General features: G+C 38.3%; 1 protein-coding gene and 1 pseudogene across 1 annotated transcript in view; one reads left to right on the top strand and one right to left on the bottom strand.

The window, feature by feature from the left end:
* Positions 1-16,717, bottom strand: part of PGM2L1 (phosphoglucomutase 2 like 1) — a 69,240-nt gene extending 52,523 nt beyond the window's left edge. Inside the window, exons 1-2 of the mRNA XM_061201250.1 lie at positions 16,686-16,717; positions 15,176-15,385 (exon numbers count right to left, since the gene is read on the bottom strand). Coding sequence (XP_061057233.1) covers positions 15,176-15,286 — 111 coding nt within the window. The 5' untranslated portion in view covers positions 15,287-15,385; positions 16,686-16,717. The remainder of the gene's footprint in view (positions 1-15,175; positions 15,386-16,685) is intronic.
* The window catches only part of LOC133098541 (anaphase-promoting complex subunit 13-like), a 74,400-nt pseudogene continuing 67,076 nt past the window's right edge, over positions 15,657-22,980 (top strand).

Raw genomic sequence — 22,980 nt, 5'->3', positions numbered from 1 at the left:
AGTGAGAGGCCCGCGCACTGCGATGAAGAGTGGTCCCCGCTCGCCGCAACTAGAGAAAGCCCTCGCACAGAAACGAAGACCCAACACAGCCAAAATAAATAAATAAATAAATAAATAAATAAATTTATAAAAAAAAAAAAAAAAAAAAAAGAAAATAGAGCAGGGAACACTTCAACTAATTTTACAAGGCCAGCATAATCCTAATATAAAAATCTAACAGATATACAAAAAGATCCTTACCAAAATATATAAAAAGAATAATAAGTGGTATTTATCTGAGGAATGTCAGTTGAATCAACATCCAAAAATCAATGTAATTCATTATACCCCAAACTAAGAAAAAATTGTTTAATGCTATGGTACACCCAGACAATGGACTATTATTTAGTGATAAAAAGAAATGAGATCTCAAGCCATGAAAATACATTGAGGAACCTTAAATGCATATTACTAAGTGAAAGAAGCCAATTTGAAAAGGCTACATACTGTATGAGTCCAGCTATATGACATTCTGTAAAAGGCAAAACTACAGAGATAGTAAAAAGATCAGTGGTTTCCAGGGGTTGAGGGTTGAGGAAGGGATGAATATGTGGAACACAGAGGATTTTTCGGGCAGTGAAGTTATTCTGTATGACAATATAATGGTAGATACATGTCATTACACATTTGTCCAAACCCACAGAATGTACATCACCAAGATTAAAACATATGTATGATCAGGTCACCCAAGATGGCTGTTCTCTTGCTCTCTGAATATCCCCTATTCGACCAGTGCCTGCGTCACCTACACCCTACTCACATGACTAACCTTCCCTCCTAATCATAGAGACATACTTGACCCCAGCCCCAGCTAGTGATTGTTCTAATCTTCAGATTAGAACATCTCCGCTATGATAGCTTAACAAAGGGGCAGTGAGGGGCATGCTCCTCTGCTGGTTTCCCTGGTAACTGATGAGCCAACCTGACATCAATTCCCTCTATAACTGGTAAATTGCCCCCTCCCTTCCACAATAGCAAAGACTACTGCCATGTCCTGCCTGCCATCTCCCACACATGGTGGGGTGTTGCTCCAGGACCTTGCTTCAGACATGTAAGATCCCCATGTCCATTAAATCACTGATGTCTCTGTTGCTGACTCTGGGCTCTTTCTTCGGTCTTGAGGCTGGGCAAGTATAAGGCTTGCAGGTCTGCAGGGTGCAGCCCAACAACATAATATAAATGATGGACTTTGGGTGATTAATATGTGTCAATGTAGGTTTATCAGTTCTAACAAGTGTACCACACTGGTGGTGGATGCTGATAATGAGGGAGGCTGTCCATGAGTAAGGGCAGGGGGAGTATGAGAAATCTCTGTACTTTCACTTCAATTGTGCTGTGAACCTAAAACTGCTTAAAAAATAAAGTTTTAATTAAAAAAAACCAAAACATGATCTTCTCAGTAGATGCAGAAAAAGCATTTGACACAAATTCAATACCCAATAATTATTTTAAAATTTCTCAGTAAATTCTGAATAGTAATTCCATTCCTAGGTATCTACCCAAGAGAAATGAAACATGTTCACACTATGACCTGTACATGAATTTTAACGGCAGATTTATTCAGAATAGTTGAAACCTGATGTTTCTCAACTGGTGAGTGAAAAAACAAATTGTTGTACATCCATACAATGGAATCCTACTCAGCAATAAAAATGAATAAACTACCAATATGGACAACAAAATGAATAAATCTCACAAGCATTGTCAAGTGAAGGAAGCTAAACCCAAAAAGTCTATATACTGTATGATTTCTGTAAGGCAAACTACTGGAACAGTGGAGAAATATGACGACTCAATGATAAAAAGACCACCCCCCCAAAAAATGGACAAAGGATTTAAGCAGACATTTTGCTAAAGAAGATGCACAAATGGCTAATGAGCTATAATTACTGAGTTATGCTACAACACAGATGAAACTTGAAAACATGCCAAGTTGAAAGAAGAGGGACATAAAAGGCCATATATTGTGTGGTTCCATTTATATAATAGGTGCAGAACAGGCAAATCCATGGAGACAGAAAGCAGATTAGTGGTTGTTAGGAGTTAGGAGAAGAGAGGAGTGACTATTAATTACGGGTATAGAGTTTCTTTTTAAGGTGATTAAAATGTTCTGAAATTAGTGGTGATTGCATAACTTTTTGAATATACTAGAACCCCTTGAATTAGATACTTTAAAGTGGTGAATTTTATAATTTTATGTTATGTGAATTACATCCCAATTAAAAACAACTACTGGACTTAAATTAGATCAGTGGTTGCCAGGGGCTGAAGTGATGGGATTCACTACAAAAGGACATGAGGCAACTTTCTGCAAGATAGAAATGCTCTATGTCTTGATTGTGGTGTTGGTTATGCAACTATTTACACTTGTCAAAACTCTTTAAATTGAACACTTAAAAGGATGAAATTTACTGTCAATTACGTAAATGTAAATTATACTTCAATAAGCCTGATTTTTAAAAAAGTATATAGAAAAGCTCTAAAACTGATGTTGGAGCAGAGGAAAATGGATAAGTACAGATGCATAGTGTTTTACCTTATAAAGTATGAATTAATGACAAACAATATTGGATGGTTTTTTCCTTTCCCTTTATGAAACATATGGAAAATGTAATTTAATGTTAAAAATACAATACTTGGGGGACTTCCCTGGTGGTCCAGTGGTTAGGACTCTGTGCTTCCACTGCAGGGGGCACAGGTTTGGTCCCTGGTGGGGGAACTAGGATCCCACATGCCACGCAGCACACCCTCCCACCCCCACCCCCCCCAAAAAAAGAAAAAAAATACAATACTTGAAAAATGCTTGAATTCTCAGTGGCTTTGTAAAACAGAGTTTTTTAAAAAAGGATATGCAAATTACAAAAAATAAATTCATGTCAGTGTGGGTTGTGATATAATGTCAACTCTTTTACTGTTAAGATTTCCTTCATAATTATGTAAAAGTTCCTTGATATTTGGAGGAGAGGACATTTAAGTAATTTATTTTATGTAAGTATGAATCTAATTTTACAGAAACCACAAATATAACTGATTACTATCTTTGTAAAATGTGACATTTCTATTTAGAGAACATCTTAGGCTGTATTTGACATATTATGTTATTGTTGACTTTTTTTTTAAGGAACTATAGTTTCTCAAAATCTTAGAGTGTACTATTTAGGGATAAGTTAATAGTATCCATATTTTCAAAAGTTGTATACTAAGCATATATTATAAGAAATGTAATACTTCAATTTTGATTTGAGTGTTTTCAGGCATTGAAATAGTTTTGACTAAGGATTTTTTTTTAAAGGAGCTGTTTAACCCCCAGGGTTATCTTTATTTAATTGAAAAACAGGGACTTCCCTGGCGGTCCAGTGGGTAAGACTCCGAGCTCCCAGTGCAGGGGGCCCGGGTGTGATCCCTTGTTGGGGAACTAGATCCCCCATGCATGCTGCAACTAAGAGTCTGCATGCCGCAACTAAGAGTCCACATGCCGCAACTAAGACCTGGCGCAGCCAAAATAAATAAATAAAATAAATAAGTAAGTAAGTAAATAAATAAATAAATAAATAATTTTTAAAAAGAGAAAAGAAAAACAAAGCTATTTTTTAACGAAACAGGAAATTTAGACAAAACCCTAGTATTCCTAAATATGCCTTAGTTACTTTGGGGAAAGGAGGAAGGGAGGAGAATGGGATCAGGGAAGTAGACACAGAAATTTAAACTGATTTTATAATTTATTTCTTTAAAAAGGAGAGCTGATTCAAAGTTAGCAAAATGCTGTGATTTAACAAAATGGGAACTGTTTACCGTTCTCTGTGTTTTTAAAAAAGACAGAAATCAATTTATTAATAAGTCTCATTATTTCTTCCTTAATTTTCTTATAAGATTCTATGAGCATCCTAATATAAAACTTTTATATCTATATTTCTAGAAGAGTCTCCAGGCTACCCTCCGCTACTCTAAGCCATCTCATCCTGATTACATACTGCAGCCAGATTAATCAACCAAGAACCAACAATAAAGTCCAATTCTGATTACATCAAATGTAAAGGTTAGGAAGGGTGGGATCAGATCTCAAAGGGCAGAGGAGTTCAAAACCTTTTTGGATTCAAATACTCTCTCCATTTCTCTGAGTTTGTGTGTAGGTTAAAAAAAATGGTAATTACTACCTCATACAATCCTTGGAAGGATTTAAAAAGACTTTTTATATGAAAGCGTCTAGTACCATGTTTGGCATACTGGCATTCAATAAATACTAGTTTTCCTTCACCTATTCTTAATCGCCACAAGAGTCTAACACATGTGCTCTACCTGAGTTTTTAAAAAATCTCTTCATATATGGTCAGTTAATCTATGAAAAAGAAGGCAAGAATATACAATGGGGAAAGGACAGTCTATTCAATCAGTGTGCTGGGAAAACTGGACAGCTACACGTAAAAGAATGAAATTAGAACACTTTCTTACACCATATACAAAAATAAGCTAAAATGGACTAAAGACCTAAATGTAAGACAGGAAACCATAAAACTCATAGAAGAAAACATAAAACACTCTTTGACATAATCGTAGCAATATTTTTTTGGATCTGTCTCTTATGGCAGAGGAAACAAAAGCAAAAATAAACAAATGGGACCTAATTAAACTTAAAAGCTTTTGCACAGCAAAGGAAGCCATCAATAAAATGAAAAAACAACCTACCGAATGAGAGAAAATATTTGCAAATGATATGACCATTAAGGGGTTAATATCCTAAATATATAATCAGCTCATACAACTCAATATAAAAAAAAACAAAACCCATTTAAAAAATGGGCAGAAGACCTGAATAGTTATTTTTCCAAAGAAAACATACAGGGACTTCCCTGGTGGTGCAGTGGTTAAGAATCTGCCTGCCAATGCAGGGAACATGGGTTCGAGTCCTGGTCGGGGAAGATCCACATGCCGCGGAGCAACTAAGCCTGTGCGCTGCAACTACTGAACCTGCGCTCTACAGCCCGCAAGCCACAACTACTGAGCCTGCGTGCCACAACTACTGAGGCTGCGTGCCACAACTACTGAAGGCGGCACACCTAGAGCCCGCGCTCCTCAATGAGAGAAGCCACCGCAATGAGAAGCCCGTGCACCACAACGAAGAGTAGCCCCCGCTCACCCCAACTAGAGAAAGCCCACACACAGCAACGAAGACCCAATGCAGACAAAAATAAATAAATTAATTAAAAAAAAAAAAGAAAACATACAGATGACCAACAGGCACATGAAGAGATCCTCAACATTGCTAATTATTAGAGAAATGCAAACCCAAACTACAATCAGGTATCATCTCACATCAGTCAGAATGGCCATCTTTTAAAAGTCCACAAACAATAAATGCTGGATAGGGTATGGAGAAAAGGGAACCTTCCTACACTGCTAGTGGGAATGTAAATTGGTACAGCCACTTAGGGAAAACATTAAGGAGGTTCCTCAAAAAAAAAAAAAAAAAAGAATTACTATATGATCCCGCAATTCCACTCCTGGGTACATGTCTGAAAAAAACGAAAACACTAATTCCAAAAGATACGTGCATCCCAATTTTCATAGCAGCATTATTTACAATAGCCAAGCTATGGAAGCAACCCAAGTGTCCATCAACGGATGGATAAAGAAGATGCAATACACACACACAATGATGAAATTTTAAAAATAAATTTATTTATTTATTTATTTATGGCTGCGTTGGGTCTTTGTTGCTGAGCGCGGGCTTTCTCTAGTTGCAGCGAGCAGGGACTACTCTTCGTTGCGGTGCGTGGGCTTCTCATTGCGGTGGCTTCACTTGTTGCGGAGCACGGGCTCTAGGTGCGTGGGCTTCAGTAGTTGTGGCTCGCAGGCTCTAGAGCACAGGCTCAGTAGTTGTGGTGCATGGGCTTAGTTGCTCCGCGGCATGTGGGATCTTCCCGGACCAGGGCTCGAACCCATGTTCCCTGCATTGGCAGGCGGATTCTTAACCACTGCGCCACCAGGAAAGTCCCCAAAATAATGAAATTTTGCCATTTGCAACAACATGGATGGACCTGGAGGGTATTGTGCTTAGTGAAGTAAGTCAGACAGAGAAAGACAAATACTGTATGTAATCACTTATATGTGGAATACAAAAAATAAAACAAACTAATGAATATAACAAAACAGAAACAGACTCACAGATACAGAGAAAAAACTATGGGGAGAGGAAAGGGAGGAGGGGCTAAACAGAGGCAGGGGATTAAGAGGTACAAACTACTATGTGTAAAATAAATAAGCTACAAGGATATATTGTACAGCACATGGAATATAGCCAATGTTTTATAATAACTTTAAATGGAGTATAATCTATAAAAATTTTGAATCACTGTTTCACACCTGAAACTAATATAATACTATAAATCAACTATACCTAAATTTAATAAAAATCTCTTCATTGTTCTTGCATGCCCCCTGTTCAGTTTCATTTCCGTGATCAGTTTCATTCTATTTTATTATTCTATTTCTCCCACTCTAAATTTTCTGCCCCTATATCCACCATCTATTCCTATCCTACTTAACCTTCAAGGCCCAGCTCAAATTCTACTTCTTACAAAAAGTCTTCCTGACTTTGAACTCCTATTGCTCTTAGAAACCAGTGCAAGACAGTTGACCACTTAATTGTTCTTTGTTCATGTTTGAATTTTTACTTTTAATTATTAATTATAAGTACATCAATAAACTTTCCTTGTTTTAAAAAATACTAGTAACACAAATAAAGCTATAGAGATCTTTGACTATTATCATTCCCAGACCCCTCTTTTAGGGGAGCCAATACTGTATGTGATGTATCTTTCCAGACCTTTACCTACATCTACATACTTACAGAAATGTAGTTTTGCTTTATCTTTTTATTTTATATATATGGTATCAAATTGTACACGATGCTCTGGAACTTGCTCATTTCATTCAATAAATCTTGGAGGTACTCTCAATCATGTAGATATGTGTATTCTTTTCAAATGTCACAGTGTTCTAGTTTATTTATCCTTTCCCCTATTGGTGGGCATTTAGGTTTTTTTATAGTTTTTACCTACATGAATAATGAAATATTTCAGAGGGAAAATGACATGAGAAAATTCTGAAGCAGAAACCACAAAACAAAACTACCACTTACACTGAAGAGATCTTCTAACAAGGTGAAGTCTGGTGAGCCGAAAGCTAAGATGACTTTGTATCTGAGAAGCATAGTATTTTTCATTTACATTGTAATTTTCATATTCTTTTGGGCATTCAGTAAGACCATTTTCATAGTTTTGTTGGTAAGGTATAGTGCTCATTAAATTATTTGGTGTAAAAGATCCCATGCAGAATTGGATACACTACCTGTCTGTTTATTCTTTCCACCAGCATTAATCATTTTCTCCATTAACTCCCAACACCAGAGGGCAGCAGCCTCAGTACTAATTAGCAATAATGTAGAGAGTAAGTGACTCATGAAAAAAATACTCCTTTAGTAAAATCTACACTAAACTACTAACCAACCTTTTATTTGGGGGAAAAGTGTTTCTAAACATATGAAATATGAAATAGATAAAAACAACCAAATAAGCAAAACATACTGTCTTTCCACAAAGATAGATAAAAAAAATCAAATTTAGATTATCCGGGGCGGGACCATGAAAATCCGAGCTAGTGGAATATAACATTTACATTCTATGGTTAATTTAATGTATCTTATAAGTACAATTCGGAAGAACCAAATAAAGATAAATTCCTTTTCATTAGCTTCTTCAGGCTCTCTGATTTTTCAAATAGGAGGAAAGGAAGAGATGGGGAAAAAATAATTCCAGATTAAAGATATATCCAAATAGACTTCTAATGGGCTTGTAGAAAACTTAAAGGAACTAAACAAAAAACATTTATGAAAGAAAAAACAAGGCAAAGAAGACCCCCAAATAAAAAGCAGAAGTAGCCAGTCTACCTATTTCGAAATTTTCAGGTGGGAAAGAAGAAAGTGCTTTCAAATAAGAATCCTTTCCCTTTCAAGTATAAGTACTTTTTAAATTCACGGACTTTAATTTTTGGAACAGTTTTAGGTTTACAGAAAATTGAACAGATAACACAGGGAGTTCCCATAAATCTTCCCACCCAACCCGTTTTCCCTGTTGTTAACATCTCGTATTGGGGCTGGAGAGAGGGGAGGTAAGGGGACTTCTTTAATGGGTATAGAGTTTCAGATTTGCAAGATAAAAAAGTTCTGGAGATCTGTTTCATAAAAATGTGAATATGATTAACGCTATTGAACTGTACACTTAAAAATGGTTAAGATGGTAAATTTTATGTTATGTGTTTTTTGCCACAATAAAAAATTAAAATGTTCTGTTTTGTCTTCAGATTGATCCTCAACATTGAAAATAATGTTAAGTACCAGGTTAAGATCATCTAAATATTGTTCACTACAGACCCTAGTAGTGGGCTTGGATAAAATGTCCTTCTCACCAGGCCCACCTTGTGTCTTTTGAAGGTATTGAGATCAAATGGATTTTTTTTTCCTTAAGCTCCATCAATTAATTGTTCAAAATCATGCCCTGTTTTAGTTTTCTTCAGTTTTGAACCATAACTTGCTTATTCAGGTCTGTTTTCCTTCCTTTCTCCCCTCCCTCCCTCCTCCCCTTCCTCCCTTTCTTCCATCTGTGGATAACCGTTTTTCTTTTTTTGATGTTGCTGTTGCCAGAAATAACATGCCATCTTCAACATTATCATTAACATCTTCCAGCTTTTTATTATTTATGGCATAGACATTGCATTCTTTTTCAAGACACATTTCTTTGAAGCCCAATGTCAAACTAGTACACAGTTGTCATCTGGGATTTCTTTACACTGGACTCCTGGGGTAGTTCCTTCACGTCAGCTTCCCTCATATTTCCTATTTCCTTTTGCTATAGGTTTCTTCAACTTACGCTTTTATATTTTCTATTGCATTTGGCAGGGGGTGGATGGATACAGTTTTTTTTTTTTTTCCTTAACTCCCAAGAGCTCATTCTTCTTTCCTATTCCTTTTTCATAGTATCTTTCCTTGTTTGATGGAATAATTATCTTTTTAAACTTAATTTTAAGATTTTAAGTTCTTATCTTCCCTTATTTACCTCAGTTCCTTTCTGGGTCCATTGCTTTGTTTTTATTTTTCATGCTGCTTGTTTTCTTTACATAACTTGATCCTTGGTTAGTCATTGATATCCACAGATTTTTCTGGGAAGCTGGTATGGGTTTTCTCTGGTTTTGTATACACAGGTATGTTTTCTGCCAATGTCTTCTCAAATAAAATGGCCAATTGGGAGCTCTGTGTTTGTGAGCTAAGCTTACTGTTCTGGAGACTTTGTTAGCACTGATTACATTATTTAAGCTTTCAAAAGAATAACTAAAACTAATGGCATAATGAAATTTAGGCAGGGTGGGGACTTCCCCGGCGGTCCAGTGGTTAAGACTTTGCCTTCCAGTGCAGGGGGTGCGGGTTTGACCCCTGGTCAGGGAGCTAAGATCCCACATGCCTTGTGGCCAAAAAACCAAAACATAAAACAGAAGCAATATTGTAACAAATTCAATAAAGACTTTAAAAATGGTCCACATCAAAGAAAACAATCTTAAAAAAAAAAAGTTTAGGTGGGGGGAGAACAGTGTGAGTGAGCTCTCATTTTTCATAGTATGTATTTGACAGATAATATCCAAAACAAATCAAGGAATAGTGGTACTAGCATATTATTTAGTCTTTTGATGGTAGTCATGAGAATAACTAAAGACAAACAGTTAAAAATGGTTTTTAAGGAGCAAACTGAGGATGAGAAGAGGCAATTAGGACCGCTGCTTTCCATTATAATCCCTTTGTACTAATTTTTAAAAATCACAAGCATGTATTTCTTTGAAATAAATAAAAATAAATTTAAAAATAAAATGGTAGAAACTGAAGAGCAAGTGTAAGAAATTTGGAAATAAAAAGAAAAAAAAGTGTGTGTGTGTGTGTGTGTGTGTATCTCCAAACCCTTATTTATATGTACTAAATCTCTTGGACAGAGGGAGAATGTTGTTGCCAAGGAAACCAAAGCAACTGTTGAGCAGCAAATTCAGCTCTTTTAAAAAATATTCCATGGCAATTTATTCTGCAGACTATTACAGCCTACCACAGCTTTCACAAAAGTCAGTAAAATGGTTTTAATGAGGTCCTTGAAACTTGGTTTATGATGTCACTAACATTTACTAAATATTCAGGTTACAGAGTCTAGTACAGTAATAAGAAAACTAGAGTAAAGGTCAGATATCCTAGGTTTAGTACCAAGTGTACCACTTAAAAGCCATATGTCCTTGAGCAAGTCATTTTCCTTGTCTGAAACTAAATTTCTTTACTTATAAAAATGGGGATAACTACTACCTAGCCTGCCTACCATACACGGTTGCTGTGAATATCAAATGATTCAGATCATCAAGGTTTGAAACACTACACAAATAAATTCAAGTAATAAGCACTAATATTTTCCAAAATTAATAAGGTGATAAGTGCTCTTCATTGATTAAATGCCAAATTATGTAAAGTATTAGAAAAATGTGAACAAAAAATGTAATATAGACCAGTATTGTAAAAATTGGATTGAACTAGGTGGCAGATCCAAGTTCTGGTCCAGGCTCTACCCACCACAACTGATAATTTCCACAACTTCTTTGGGTCTCTGCACAATGAAACTGGACTAGACAACCTTCGTAGAGGTGCTTCATGGGTGTGTTTTCCATCACACGATGATGATTTAAAAGGAAATTCATTCACCACTTTTAAAAAAATTTGGGCTATATTTTGGTTGAAAAACTTTCATTGTTAGATGTTTGAAAATCACTGACTTAGAATGAAGTCTTTTATTTCTATTTTCAGGCATTTCATAACACTAACCTAACTAACTTATCTTTACCTTTACCTTCTACTCGTTCTCAACATAGACCTACATTCTGAGACCATAGTACTCTACTCATTATTTCTCAAAACACCACAGCCAATTCCTGCCTCCACATTGTTGTCAATATGTATGTAGCTGTTGCTGCTACAGCTGGCTGAGCAGCTCTGCCCTGGGTCCCGTCCCACTTCCCACACATACATTCACACACCCAAATTTGCCAGTGCTTAATATCTTTGATAAGACTTTTCAAAAAGTTAAAATTTACAGCATATCAAAAACAGGAGAGAGTTGTCATGTTAAAGAGAACCTGGCTTCTAGGCCAGCAAGACTTGTCTGTAATTTGATAGAAAGCATGAAAGCCTTGAAAGAAAGAAGTAGGAAGGAAGTGGGGGCCTTAGTCAGCTCTAAAAGATAGAAGGGGAGAGCACTGTAGAAGAGTCATCTGCGCATTGCCTGGAGGAGGAACACCTTGATCCACAGACTTGTTGGATTCCAGTGGTAGGACAGTCCCATCATAGAGATTGATGCATTTACTTATTACAGGCTAATGCTGTTAAACATTTATGCCATATATCTGACTCCCTGTGATTTGATTTCACAATCACTAAAAATCTTCTGATTCTTTGACTTCCCTTATGGTGCATCTAGAAAATGGCTTGACTGAGACAAATCTATTTATATTACAACTGTACCATAAATTAATAAAACAGCATTCTGAATTCAGACATCAGTTTCTGTAACTTGAGCAGGGTGAGTCCATCCTGAGACAAGACAGACTAACAAATTAGTCTGAAGGTATAGGAACCAAGGGTCAGATCCTGGACTATACTAAACGGCACAACAGAATGCCACTCCGTAGAAACAGGAAGGGGTAGCTGGGACCTCCCCAATAAACACCCTGTCTTGTTGCACTAATTTCTTTTTGACACTTATATACACCTTTATTTACTCAAGGCCACTAACGACATACTAATGCGTTTCTATGACCTGGTCTACATGCCTTTCCAACAATTTCTCTCTATGTACCCTAAGCTACAGCAGAAACAAATGTTCTAAGTATACACATTAATGTTTTTATCTCTACTTGGAATATTCCTCCTCTCAATGTTGACAAGTCTAAATTTTAATTAATTCTGAAGGTTCAGCACAGATAACACCTTTTTCATGAAGAGATTTCAAAGAACACCACCCACCAAGGCTAAAACTAGCAATACTGGTGACCTAGGCAAGTAGCAAATTGCCTTTAGATCAACTTATGTCTTAGTACTATGTGCCTCACCAGAGTCATCAAGAATCAGGGCATTTGGTAGGTTCTTTTTTTCACTATAAAAAAAATAAATAGGTATTAATCAGGTATTAAACTCAGTTTCTCTGTGCTGGAAGACCACATATGCCATCCACGTGTAATGCAATAAATGCTGTTGGTCTGATCTATTATTTTACATTTCTGCACTCTACATTTCAGTGTCCTGGGACATCATAGCCTAGCTTACCTACACTATCCATCTACAGTAGATATACCTTTGCTTACTAATTAAAAGTATTTTTCTCATTAAGAGAGGGATCAATTAAGTAAACATTATTTTTATTAAATAATTATTAAACTTATTTGAATCTATTTATCTGTTAAAGGCACTTGTTACTTGCTCCCTGTATTATATTTGTGAGCTTCTGTTTTATTTTCCCTTCTATTTTCTTTGAAGATACAATCCATATCTAGTTCATCTTTGTGTCTCCCACAGATTTTCAGCCAGGGCCTTGTATGTAGAGGGCACTTTAAATATAAATTAATTTCTCTTCCACTTTCAATGAAGGCTCTCCTCATTCTTTTTAGATGCATCCCATCTTCTTATTGTCTTCCTTGACTACCCAGTCCACAGGTCACTTACTTTTAAACTACTATAAAATCTGACTGCCTATAAACCATTTAATTGCCACCAATACCACCCTTGCGTTATCTTTTTACATGTATATGTATTTCATAGTCTTTTTACATTTTAGTATACCCCAACAATATCTAGGTATAGCATGGACAATTAATAAATATTAATTCATTCAGGTAATATTTTAAAAAAAAATCAAATCAACAGACCCACTAGGAAAAGTGTAGTCAAAACTGGCACCTAAAGAGAACAAAAGATTTCACCCATGGTAATGAAAAACAAACTCCTATTGTTGAAGGGCCAAAGGCTATGACATACATAATAGTTACTAGTAAATTAAATTGTGTTGGAATTCTACAAGTGTCTTTGAAGTTCATAAATCTTCCTTTCACTTTAGGGAGACACAAGTGCAACCACATCCATTTACTGACAGCAGATGGCTTTCAACAACAGCAATTAACTATATTAAACATATAAGGATAATTTTCATTTGTAATTTAGTTAGATATCCCTGCTGAAGATATTTATACAGTCAGTTTGTAGTATATATCATTTCACAGTATGCTAAGCCTTAGCTCTTTTATTTCTATTAGGCTTCCTCCTCCCTAATGAACTAAAAGCAGAAGAGCAGTCTCTGAATCTTCACTTCTTTTGTATCCTTCCACAACAAGGAACTATATTCACAGCAGGCAATTAATAAATACTGGCAAAATGGATTTAAAGTTATTTGCATTTTTCACATCCTTATGATAATTAATGGGATACCACAGATTTTTCACACTTGATTGAAAAAATATATATATGTATATACATACGTATTTTTTATATATATGCTCAAATCCTACAAAAAGGGTGTTAGCTCTCTAGTATCTCAGTCAGAACACTCTAGAGCCTTGCTTCTCAAAGTGTGGTCCACAGCCCAGCAGCATTGGTATCACTTGGGAGCTCATTATGAGGCAGAAGCTCAGGCCCCACCCCAGGTGTCCTAAATCACAACCTGCATTTTAAGATCTCCAGGTGATCTGTAAGCACTTCAAAGTTTGAGCCGCACTGGTTTAGACTCCAGAGGAAGGATTAGAATGTCCAAGATACATATGATCAAGTAATACTAAATAACTCATAATTGCTTATTTGTTGGTCTTCCTTATCTGCTGACGGAAGGCTTTTTGAGGGCAGGAACCCTTTCTAGCTTCCTCACCACCAGCATACCCTGGACCTAAAAGGCCCTGAAGCACTACCCAGTGCTCAATGGATATTTTTTGCTGAATGCATGAATGACTGAACAGAGTGAAAATAAAACTTTTTAAGAAAGCTAATAATCCTTTAGGAAATTGAATAACATGATTTCACATATTACCACACTAATTCTTTAATTCAGTATTAATTCCATTTAAAATATGTTGCCTCCTCTATTTCAACAAATGCATTTAATGCATTCGACAAAGCAAAAGCCTGGATTATCTTCCTCTGTTGGAGCCAAGGGCCTCTTACAAGTGAAATAACTGCATTTTAATTTTAGCTCTCATATATCCATCCTATATGCCTGCACAAGATGAAATCATCGCAACAATTTGGAGGGGGGGGGCGGAATAGAGGAGGAATGGGTAAAGCAAAAACAATTCTGTATCAGGAGCATCACATGAAATCTGGAAAACATGATTTTTGGAACAGGATACTTCCATAAAATAACTCCCGGCCAGAGAAAGAAAGAGAACCCTTATCTTTCTCAAGAGCAAAAGGTGATATTAGAGAATACAAGGGAGCGATAAAAGACCAGCGACTACCTAGCGACGCAAGGTGGAAACACACCAGACCAGAACTAAAGAGGATAGCGGTTAGATAGCGTCCAAGGACAGAGCAAAAAACCACTTTCAGATTTGCAGAGAAGGAAGTCAAGAGAGAAGAAAGGGGAAAGGCAACAGCTCTATTAAGGCTATAGCTTACGATGATGATTAATTATTATTTATTATTATTTTTTGGAGAAAGAGGGATGACATACACTTGAAGGGGGGGGGGGAGGATGGGAGGAAGGGAGGTTGCACTTTCGCGCACTGCAAAAGGAAGGGACTACAGGCGTTCTTTCCCAGCTCAGACGGTCCCAGGGAGGCAGCCCAGGCATAGGTGGGTGGCAACGCCCGGCTCCGCTAGCCGCTGCCGCATGGCCTGAGCCATCTCCCCCACAGCCTGCCGAGCACCGGGTGGGGACGGGAAAGGGCGTACACTGGGTAGGGGGCGGATGCCGGGCTGACCAGGTACCCACCTTATCACAAGGGAGCCACTGCCCAATGGCCGTGTCTAGCTGAGGGTCCCCGGAGTGATAGGGGGTGGATGCCGGGCTGACCAGATACCCACCTTATCCCAACGGAGCCACTGCCCGATGGCCGTGTCTAGCTGAGGGTCCCCAGTGTGATACGGGGCGTGGAGTAGGTTGGAGTTCAGGTCCCCCTCTGCGTTTTCAGCCATGGCAGCCAGACTTGGGTGTGCGGGCCTGGGGGGCCGGCGAAGACACGTAGCTGGAGGGGCTTGACGTGCGCTCACCAGGATCCCAACGCCCCCTCCTCACTGAAGGGCATCGGAGACCAACCGCAGGATGTTTGTGCCAGCTCCTGCCGCAGCTTTGGGGAAGCAGGAGAGAGGGGGGACGCGGCCGCCCCGCTCCGAACTAGACCAGCTCCTGGTCTCTCTGGGCGACCAGACTGAGGCGGTCCCACCGCGAGAGAACAACAACAGTCCTAGATGTCTGGGTCTTGGCCCCGCCGCGGCCGCCGCACTCGCCACTCTAGGCCCCGCCCCCCGCGCCGCTGGCCCCGCCCCTTCCCACCCCCGCTGACTTAAGCCTCCGAGACCCGAGGCGCGAGCCGCGAAGCGGGCTTCCGACGCCTCCCAAGCTGCGCAAGTTAGGACTCGCGGGGTGGTGAGGAATTGGGGCACAGCCCTTTTTATTTTTTAATTTGCCTTTTCCCACGTGTTTTATCCTTGTTACAACCCCCACACACTCCCACGCGTCTCATTTTCTGGATCAGCCGCTACGGCCAACACAACGCGCTCCGCCTCAGGGCTCGCTTTGTGAATCCCCGTCGCGCGCGTAGGCCCCCTCCCGTTTGGTCTTGGGGTGCCCGCCGGCGGGAGGGTGCGCGAGGCTGTCCCCGCACGGCGTCACGGGAGTTGTAGTTCTTTTCTTTCCTCGATGTGTGTGGAGACCGCCGCAAAGACTACAACTCCCAGCAGCTCCGCGCCCTGCGTTTTTCGCAAAGGAAAGAAAATCTACCTCTAGGCTGTTCTTTACAGACAACGCCCTGTCCGTGTTAGGTTCGCTGCGGTTTGTGGCCCTGGGCTTCAATTAAATTAAACAAGGACTGGTACAGTAAGGGGACAGCTGATACCCATTCAGTGCTTTACAGTTTACGAATCGCGTTCTGTCGTTTCAACCATTGTGTGACAGAGTAAATGGACGTGATCCATCCCCATTTTACACACAAAGAGGAAACTGCCTCTGAGTGAACCGACTTTTTCAAAGAGGCGGAATTCGTGATGGAACAAGGGTTCCGACCTCATTTCAGATCTCAGATGGCAGTTCTTTTTGCTCTGCTGCTACAGTGGACTAGGAGGCAGGAAGAACAAGATGACTGGGGAAAAACAAAAATCAAGTTGTGAAAGAGGGAAGATGTGTCAGCATTTAACCATAACATAAGTAAGAATGAATAAGAGTGCAAAAATCAATGGCAGTAGGAATAACAGAGGAAGAAGAAAGGTTATTGAAATAGTCTTAAATTTCTCCGTATTTTGGTCTCCTCTCTTCTACAGAATGTTCACCTTTCAAGTCACACGACTTTAGGTGTGGGAGATGCTGAGAAGTGCTTACCTGTCAGACGCAGCTGCTCCTGAGTTTCTTGGTGTAGCCTTCTTACAATGGCTCCATGATTTTGATCGAGTATCTTGTAACTCTTTCTCTGGTCAGCTTTTTTGCAAGGAGAGTGTAATAATATTTACACCTTGGCTACAGTAACTTAATGAATGGCTTTAAAATGCTTTGAGGTTCACAGATAAAAGACATAATAAATTCAAAGTATTACTTTCTTTCCTTTAAAAATGCCACTTACCATAATAAAATCCCAACTACCACGGTACAAAAGGATTGTAGCACCAATCCCTGAAAAATAACGTGCTGTGGTTGGGAATTAGAATTTTTGCTAATCAGTTGGGTGTTTCCTTTATGGAGTCAGCGGGTTGTTTTAATCACACAAGGCCTGGGAATTAACCATGAGTCCTGGAGAGAAATTCATCATTCACTATCATCACCATTATTGTCTGCGATGAACGTTAATTAAACATGCACTCTATTAGAAGCGTTATGCCAGGGGCTGAGGCTACAAGAAAGTATGCAATTGTTCATTTCAAGAAATAAAATCTGTCTGGGCAGACAGGATGTATGCAAGAAAAGATAGCCCATGATAAACAGCAAGCGCTTGTTGCAGACAACTGTTAAGAATTTAGAGTGTGAGGTAGTCGATAAGAGCAACAAGTGGCAGAAGGGACCAGCAATGAGCTTTGAAGGACAAAAAATTAATAACTAGAGAAAAAGGTAGAGGGCATTTTAAACCCATAGACCATTGGTCTCCCTAGGAGTTTGTTTAAAATATATATTCCTAGACACTGCCCAGAGATTCTGAATCAGTACATTGGGATAGGGGATAGGGCCTAGGTATGTACATATTTAACAGATATCTACTGATTGTGACATAGGTGGCTACTCAAAGTGTGTTAGGAGGACCAGTCTATTAATCCCCTGGGAGCTTATTAAGAAATATAAAATTTCAGTCCCCATCCCAATCTACTGAATCAGAATCTGAATTTTAACAAGATCCAGTGATGATTTATATACATATTAAATTTGATTAAGCAGTGGTTTTTATAAGACAATTCTATTTCAATTCTGAGAAGCACTACTAAGTCAACAGAACTTTCAAGAGATAGAACTATATAGGGCAAGTATAAAAGATGGGAGAAATACAAGTTTTAATTCAATACCAGAGTCAACCAGCCCTCAATTTTATCAGCAAGATCATGACAGACATAAACTGGTTACCAGAAATTGCGCAACATCTCCGGCTTGTTGCTTAGGAATTGAAGGGTAACCAAGAGGACCCAGAACTCATCAAATCCAAGAATGGTATCTAAGTGTGTCCAGAAGAGGGAGTATAATAGTTTTCCTAGTCAGGGAAGCTCAGAAGCTTTAATTTCTGTTGGAATTTGCCCAGGATGTCCTGCATTTTTATTTGCTAAATCTGGCAACCCTAACTGTGGTTATGAAAGAGAATAGCTCTCTTGATCCTAATATATACCTTTTATTTATTGTTTTTAAAAATTGAATTAAGATACTCAAAGTTCTCATTCTGTCAAGGTAGCAAGAAATTAAATTTTCATCAATATCAGGGATTCTCATCTCCAACCCAGGCTTTAAACGATACTGGGGAAAGAGAGCAGATAGCTCTAGTTCATCAAGGTTTCTGCTAACATCTGTATTGTCCAGGGTCATAGTAGTCTCTGGAAGTCTGACAGCTTTCTCCTTGCATACCATTCAGGTATGGCCAGGAAACTTGGCTGAGGCTATGAACCCCAAAGCCTCTGTCTAGGCACATAGCCATCTCCTCTAAAATCCTGCCAGTTCCTTGAAATGTTGCACCAAGCAGAGCTCAGGTCTCATCACCCTCCTATTTTAAAACTTTAAAATTTGAGGAAATCTGTCATTCTATCATTTTGCTTGTGATCACTCTGAAAAGAGACGTATTTTCTCTTCTTGTTGTTCCCAAAGATGCTTGTCATAAACTCTAGTGAATGCTGTATTAAAAAAAAAAAAGGTCAGGAAAGGAAATGAGTATCTTGCAAGCAACTTTCTAATTTTAACTCCCTTACTTAAAATATCTGCTGAGGGACTTCCCTGGTCCCGTGGTTGAGACTCCACGTTCCCAGTGCAGGGGGCCTGGGTTCGATCCCCGGTCAGGGAACTAGAGCCCACATGCCACAACTAAAGATCCTGCACGGGGCAACGAAGATCCCTCGTGCAGCAACTAAGACCCGGTGTGGCCAAATAAATTAATGAATTAAAAAAGAACAACAACAAAAACCCTCTGCTGAGACAAGGGATACAACAGCAACAAATAAAAAGTGGTTTTCTTTGTGTAAGGGGGAAAAGATGCAGAGCACACCTGGGATTAGGGTGAAGCAAGGTAAAAACAGCTTTATTGAGATATAATTCACATACCAAACAATTCACCCGTTTAATGTATACAATTTACTGTTTTTTTGTTATGTTCACAGATATGTACAAGCATGACCACAGTCAATTTTAGAACATTTTCATCACCTCAAAAAGAAATCTTATGCCCTCTAGCTATCAGACCCCTGTCGCCCTATCTCCCACTCCCAGGCCTAAGCAATCACTAATCTACTTTCTATCTCTATAGATTTCCCTGTTCTGAACATTTCATATAAATAGAATCAAATAATATGGGGTCTTTTGTGACTAACTTCTTTCACTTAGCATAGTGTTTTCAAAGTTCATTCATGTTGTAGATGTATCAGTCTTTCATTCCTTTCTGTAGTTGAATAATATTCCAATATGTAGGTTTACAACATTTTGTTGATCTGTTTGTCCATTGGTGGACATTTGGGTTGTTTCTGCCTTTGGCTATTATGAATAATGCTGCTATAAACATTCACGTACAGTTTTGTGTAGAATATGTTTTCGTTTCCCTTAGGTATATATGTAAGAGTGGATTTCCTGGATCATGTGGTAACTTCTATGTTTAATCGTTTGAGAAACAGCCAGACTATTTTCCACAGCAGCTGCACCATTTACATTCACACCAGCAGTGTATCCAGGTTCCAATTTCTCCACAGATTTTCCAACACTTGTTTTTATCTCACTGTTTGATTCTAGCCATTTTAGTGAGTGTGAAGTGGTATCTCATTGTGGTTTTGATTTGCATTTCCCTAAAGACTAATAATGTTGAGAATCTTTTCATGTACTTATTGGTCATTTGTATATCTTCTTGGGAGAAATGTCTATTCAGATCCTTTGCCCGTTTAAAAAAATGTTTTTAAATTGTTGAGTTGTAAGATTTATTTATATTTCTGGACATAAGCCCTGAAACAATTCAGATATATGATTTACAAATATACCCCTTCATTCTGTGGGTTGTCTTTTCATATTCTTTTTTTTTTTTTTTTAAGTATCTCTATTTCTCTGTTTTTTTGTTTTTTGTTTTTTTGGCCATGTGGGCTGTGGGATCTTAGTTCCCTGACCAGGGATTGAACCTGGGCCTTCGGCAGTGAGAGTGCGGAATCCTAACCACTGAACTGCCAGGGAATTCCCCATATTCTTTTCAGTGTCTTTTGCAGAACAAACGTTTTTTGTTTTGAGGAAGTCTGGTTTATTTTTGTTGTTGCTCATAATTTTGGTGTCATATCTAAGAATCCTTTGCCAAATCTTAGGTTATAGAGATTTTCCCTTTATTTTCTTTTTTTTTTAAATTTATGTATTTTATTTATTTATTTTTTTGGCTGTATTGGGTCTCTGTTGCTGCACGCGGGCTTTCTCTAGTTGCGGCGAGAGGGGGCTACTCTTCGTTGCGGTGCGCGAGCTTCTCATTGCGGTGGCTTCTCTCGTTGTGGAGCACGGGCTCTAGGCACACGAGCTTCAGTAGTTGTGGCACGCGGGCTCAGTAGTTGTGGCTCGTGGGCTTTAGAGTGCAGTCTCAGTAGTTGTGGCGCACGGGCTTAGTTGCTCCGCGGCATGTGGGATCTTCCCGGACCAGGGCTTGAACCCGTGTCCCCTGCATTGGCAGGCGGATTCTTAACCACTGCGCCACCAGGGAAGCCCTCCCTTTATTTTCTTCTAGGAGTTTTTATAGTTCTAGCTCTTACATTTAGGTCCTTGATACCTTTCGAGTTCATTTTTATATATGGTGTTAGGAAGGGATCTAACCTCATTCTTCTGCATATGGCTATTCAATTGTCCCAGGACCATTTGTTCTATTCTTTCCTTATTGGATGGTTTTGGCATTCTTGTTGAAAATTAGTTGGCTATAGACATATGGGTTTATTTCTGGACTCTCAGTTCTAGTCCATTGATCTATATGTCTATCCTTGTGCTAGTACCACATTGTCTAGATTACTATTACTTTTTTTTTTGGCCACACAATGCGGCATGTGGGATCTTAGTTCCCCGACCAGGGATCGAACCCGCACCCCCTGCATTGGAAGCTCGGAGTCTTAATCACTGGACCACCAGGGAAGTCCCTAGATTACTGTTACTTTGTAGTAAGATTTGAAATCAGGAGGGATAAATTAGGAGGTTGGGATTAACACATACACACTACTATATATAAAATAGATAATCAACAAGAACCTACTGTATAGCACACGGAACTCTACTCAATATTCTGTAATAACTTACATGGGAAAAGAATCTGAAAAAGAATAGATACATGTATATGTATAGCTGAATCAATTTGCTGTACACCTGAAACTAACACAACATTGTAAATCAACTACGCTCCAATATTTAAAAAAAAAAAAGATTTGAAATCAGGAAGTATGACCCCCACTTTGTTCTTCTTTCTCAAGACTATTTTGACTATTCTAGGTCCCTTACAATTCCATATAAATATTACAAGGATTTTGTCAATTTCTACAAAGAAGCCAGCTGGAATTGGGATTGGGATTGCATTGAATCTGTAGATCAGACTGGGGAGTATCCTTGTCTTAACAAGGTTAAGTCTTCTGATCCATGAGCATGTGGTATTTTTCCAATTATAGATCTTCTCTAATATCTTTCAACAGTGTTTTGTGGCTTTCAGAGTATAATTTTTGCACTTCTTTCATTAAATTTATTCCTAAATACTTTATTCTTTTGGATGCAATTGTAAATGGAATTGTTTTCTTAATTTCATTTTTCAGTAGTTCATGCAAGTGTATAGAAATACAATTGGTTTTTGTATATTTATTGTATCTTGAAAACTTGCTGAACTTTTTATTAGTTCTAATCATTTTTTAGTGAATTTCCTAGGATTTTCCATATACACTAGCATGTCATCTGTGAATAGATAATTTTGCTTCTTCCTTTCCAATCTGAATGACTTTTATTTCTTTTTCTTGCCTATTTGCCCTGGCTAGAACCTCCAGTACAAGGCTGAATAGAAGTGGCAAGAGCAGACATCCTTTTCTCGTTCCTGACCTTAGGGGGAAAACATTCAGCCTTTCATCGGTAAGTATAATGTTAACTCTGGAGTTTTATTGTGTGGATATTTTTTATCATATTGGCGAAGTTCCCTTCTGTTTCTAGTTTGTTGAGTGTTTTTATCATGAAAGAGTGTTGGATTTTGTCAAACACTCTTCTGTATCTATTGAGATGTTCATGTAAGTTTTGGTTTTTTATCATATTGATATGAAGTATTACATTAATTGATTTTGGGAAGTTGGACCAAACTTGCATCCTGCTTGGTCTTGGTATATCATTGTTTTTATATGTTGCTGCATTTGGTTTGCTAGTATTTGTTGAGGATTAATTTGACCATATTCATAACAGATATTGGTCTATAGTTTTCTTGTGATGTGTTTTTCTGGTTTTGGTATCAGAGTAATACTGGCGTAGTAAAATGAGATGAGAAGTGTTCTGTCCTCTTCTAATTTTTGGAAGAGTTTGTGAAGAATTGGCATTAATTCTTTAAACTTTTAGTAGAATTCAGTGGTGAAGTCATCTGGGTCTGGAGTTTGTGGGTAGTTTTCTAATTATTGACTCAATCTCTCCACTTGTTATAGGTCTATTCATTTATCTATTTCTTCTTGAGTCTATTTCAGTAGTTTGTGTCATTGTAGGAATTTGTCCATTTTACCAAGGTTATCTAATTTGTAGGCATAAAATTGTTTATAGTACTCTTTTATAATCCTGTTTTTTATTTTCTGTAAGGTCAGTGATAATGTCCTTTCTTTCATTTCTGATTCTAGTACTTAGAGTCTGTTTCCCCACCCCCCACCCCCCCGCCACCCCGCCCCGGTCAGTCTAACTAAAGGTTTGTCAATTTTGTTGCTATTTTCAAAGAACTAACTTTTAGTTTCGTTGATTTTCTCTATTGCTTTTCTATTCATTATTTCAT

Source organism: Eubalaena glacialis, chromosome 10, assembly GCF_028564815.1.
Source record: "Eubalaena glacialis isolate mEubGla1 chromosome 10, mEubGla1.1.hap2.+ XY, whole genome shotgun sequence".
Taxonomy (NCBI): domain Eukaryota; kingdom Metazoa; phylum Chordata; class Mammalia; order Artiodactyla; family Balaenidae; genus Eubalaena; species Eubalaena glacialis.
Note: the sequence above shows the minus strand (reverse complement) of the source record. Positions and strands in the feature narration are given on the sequence as shown.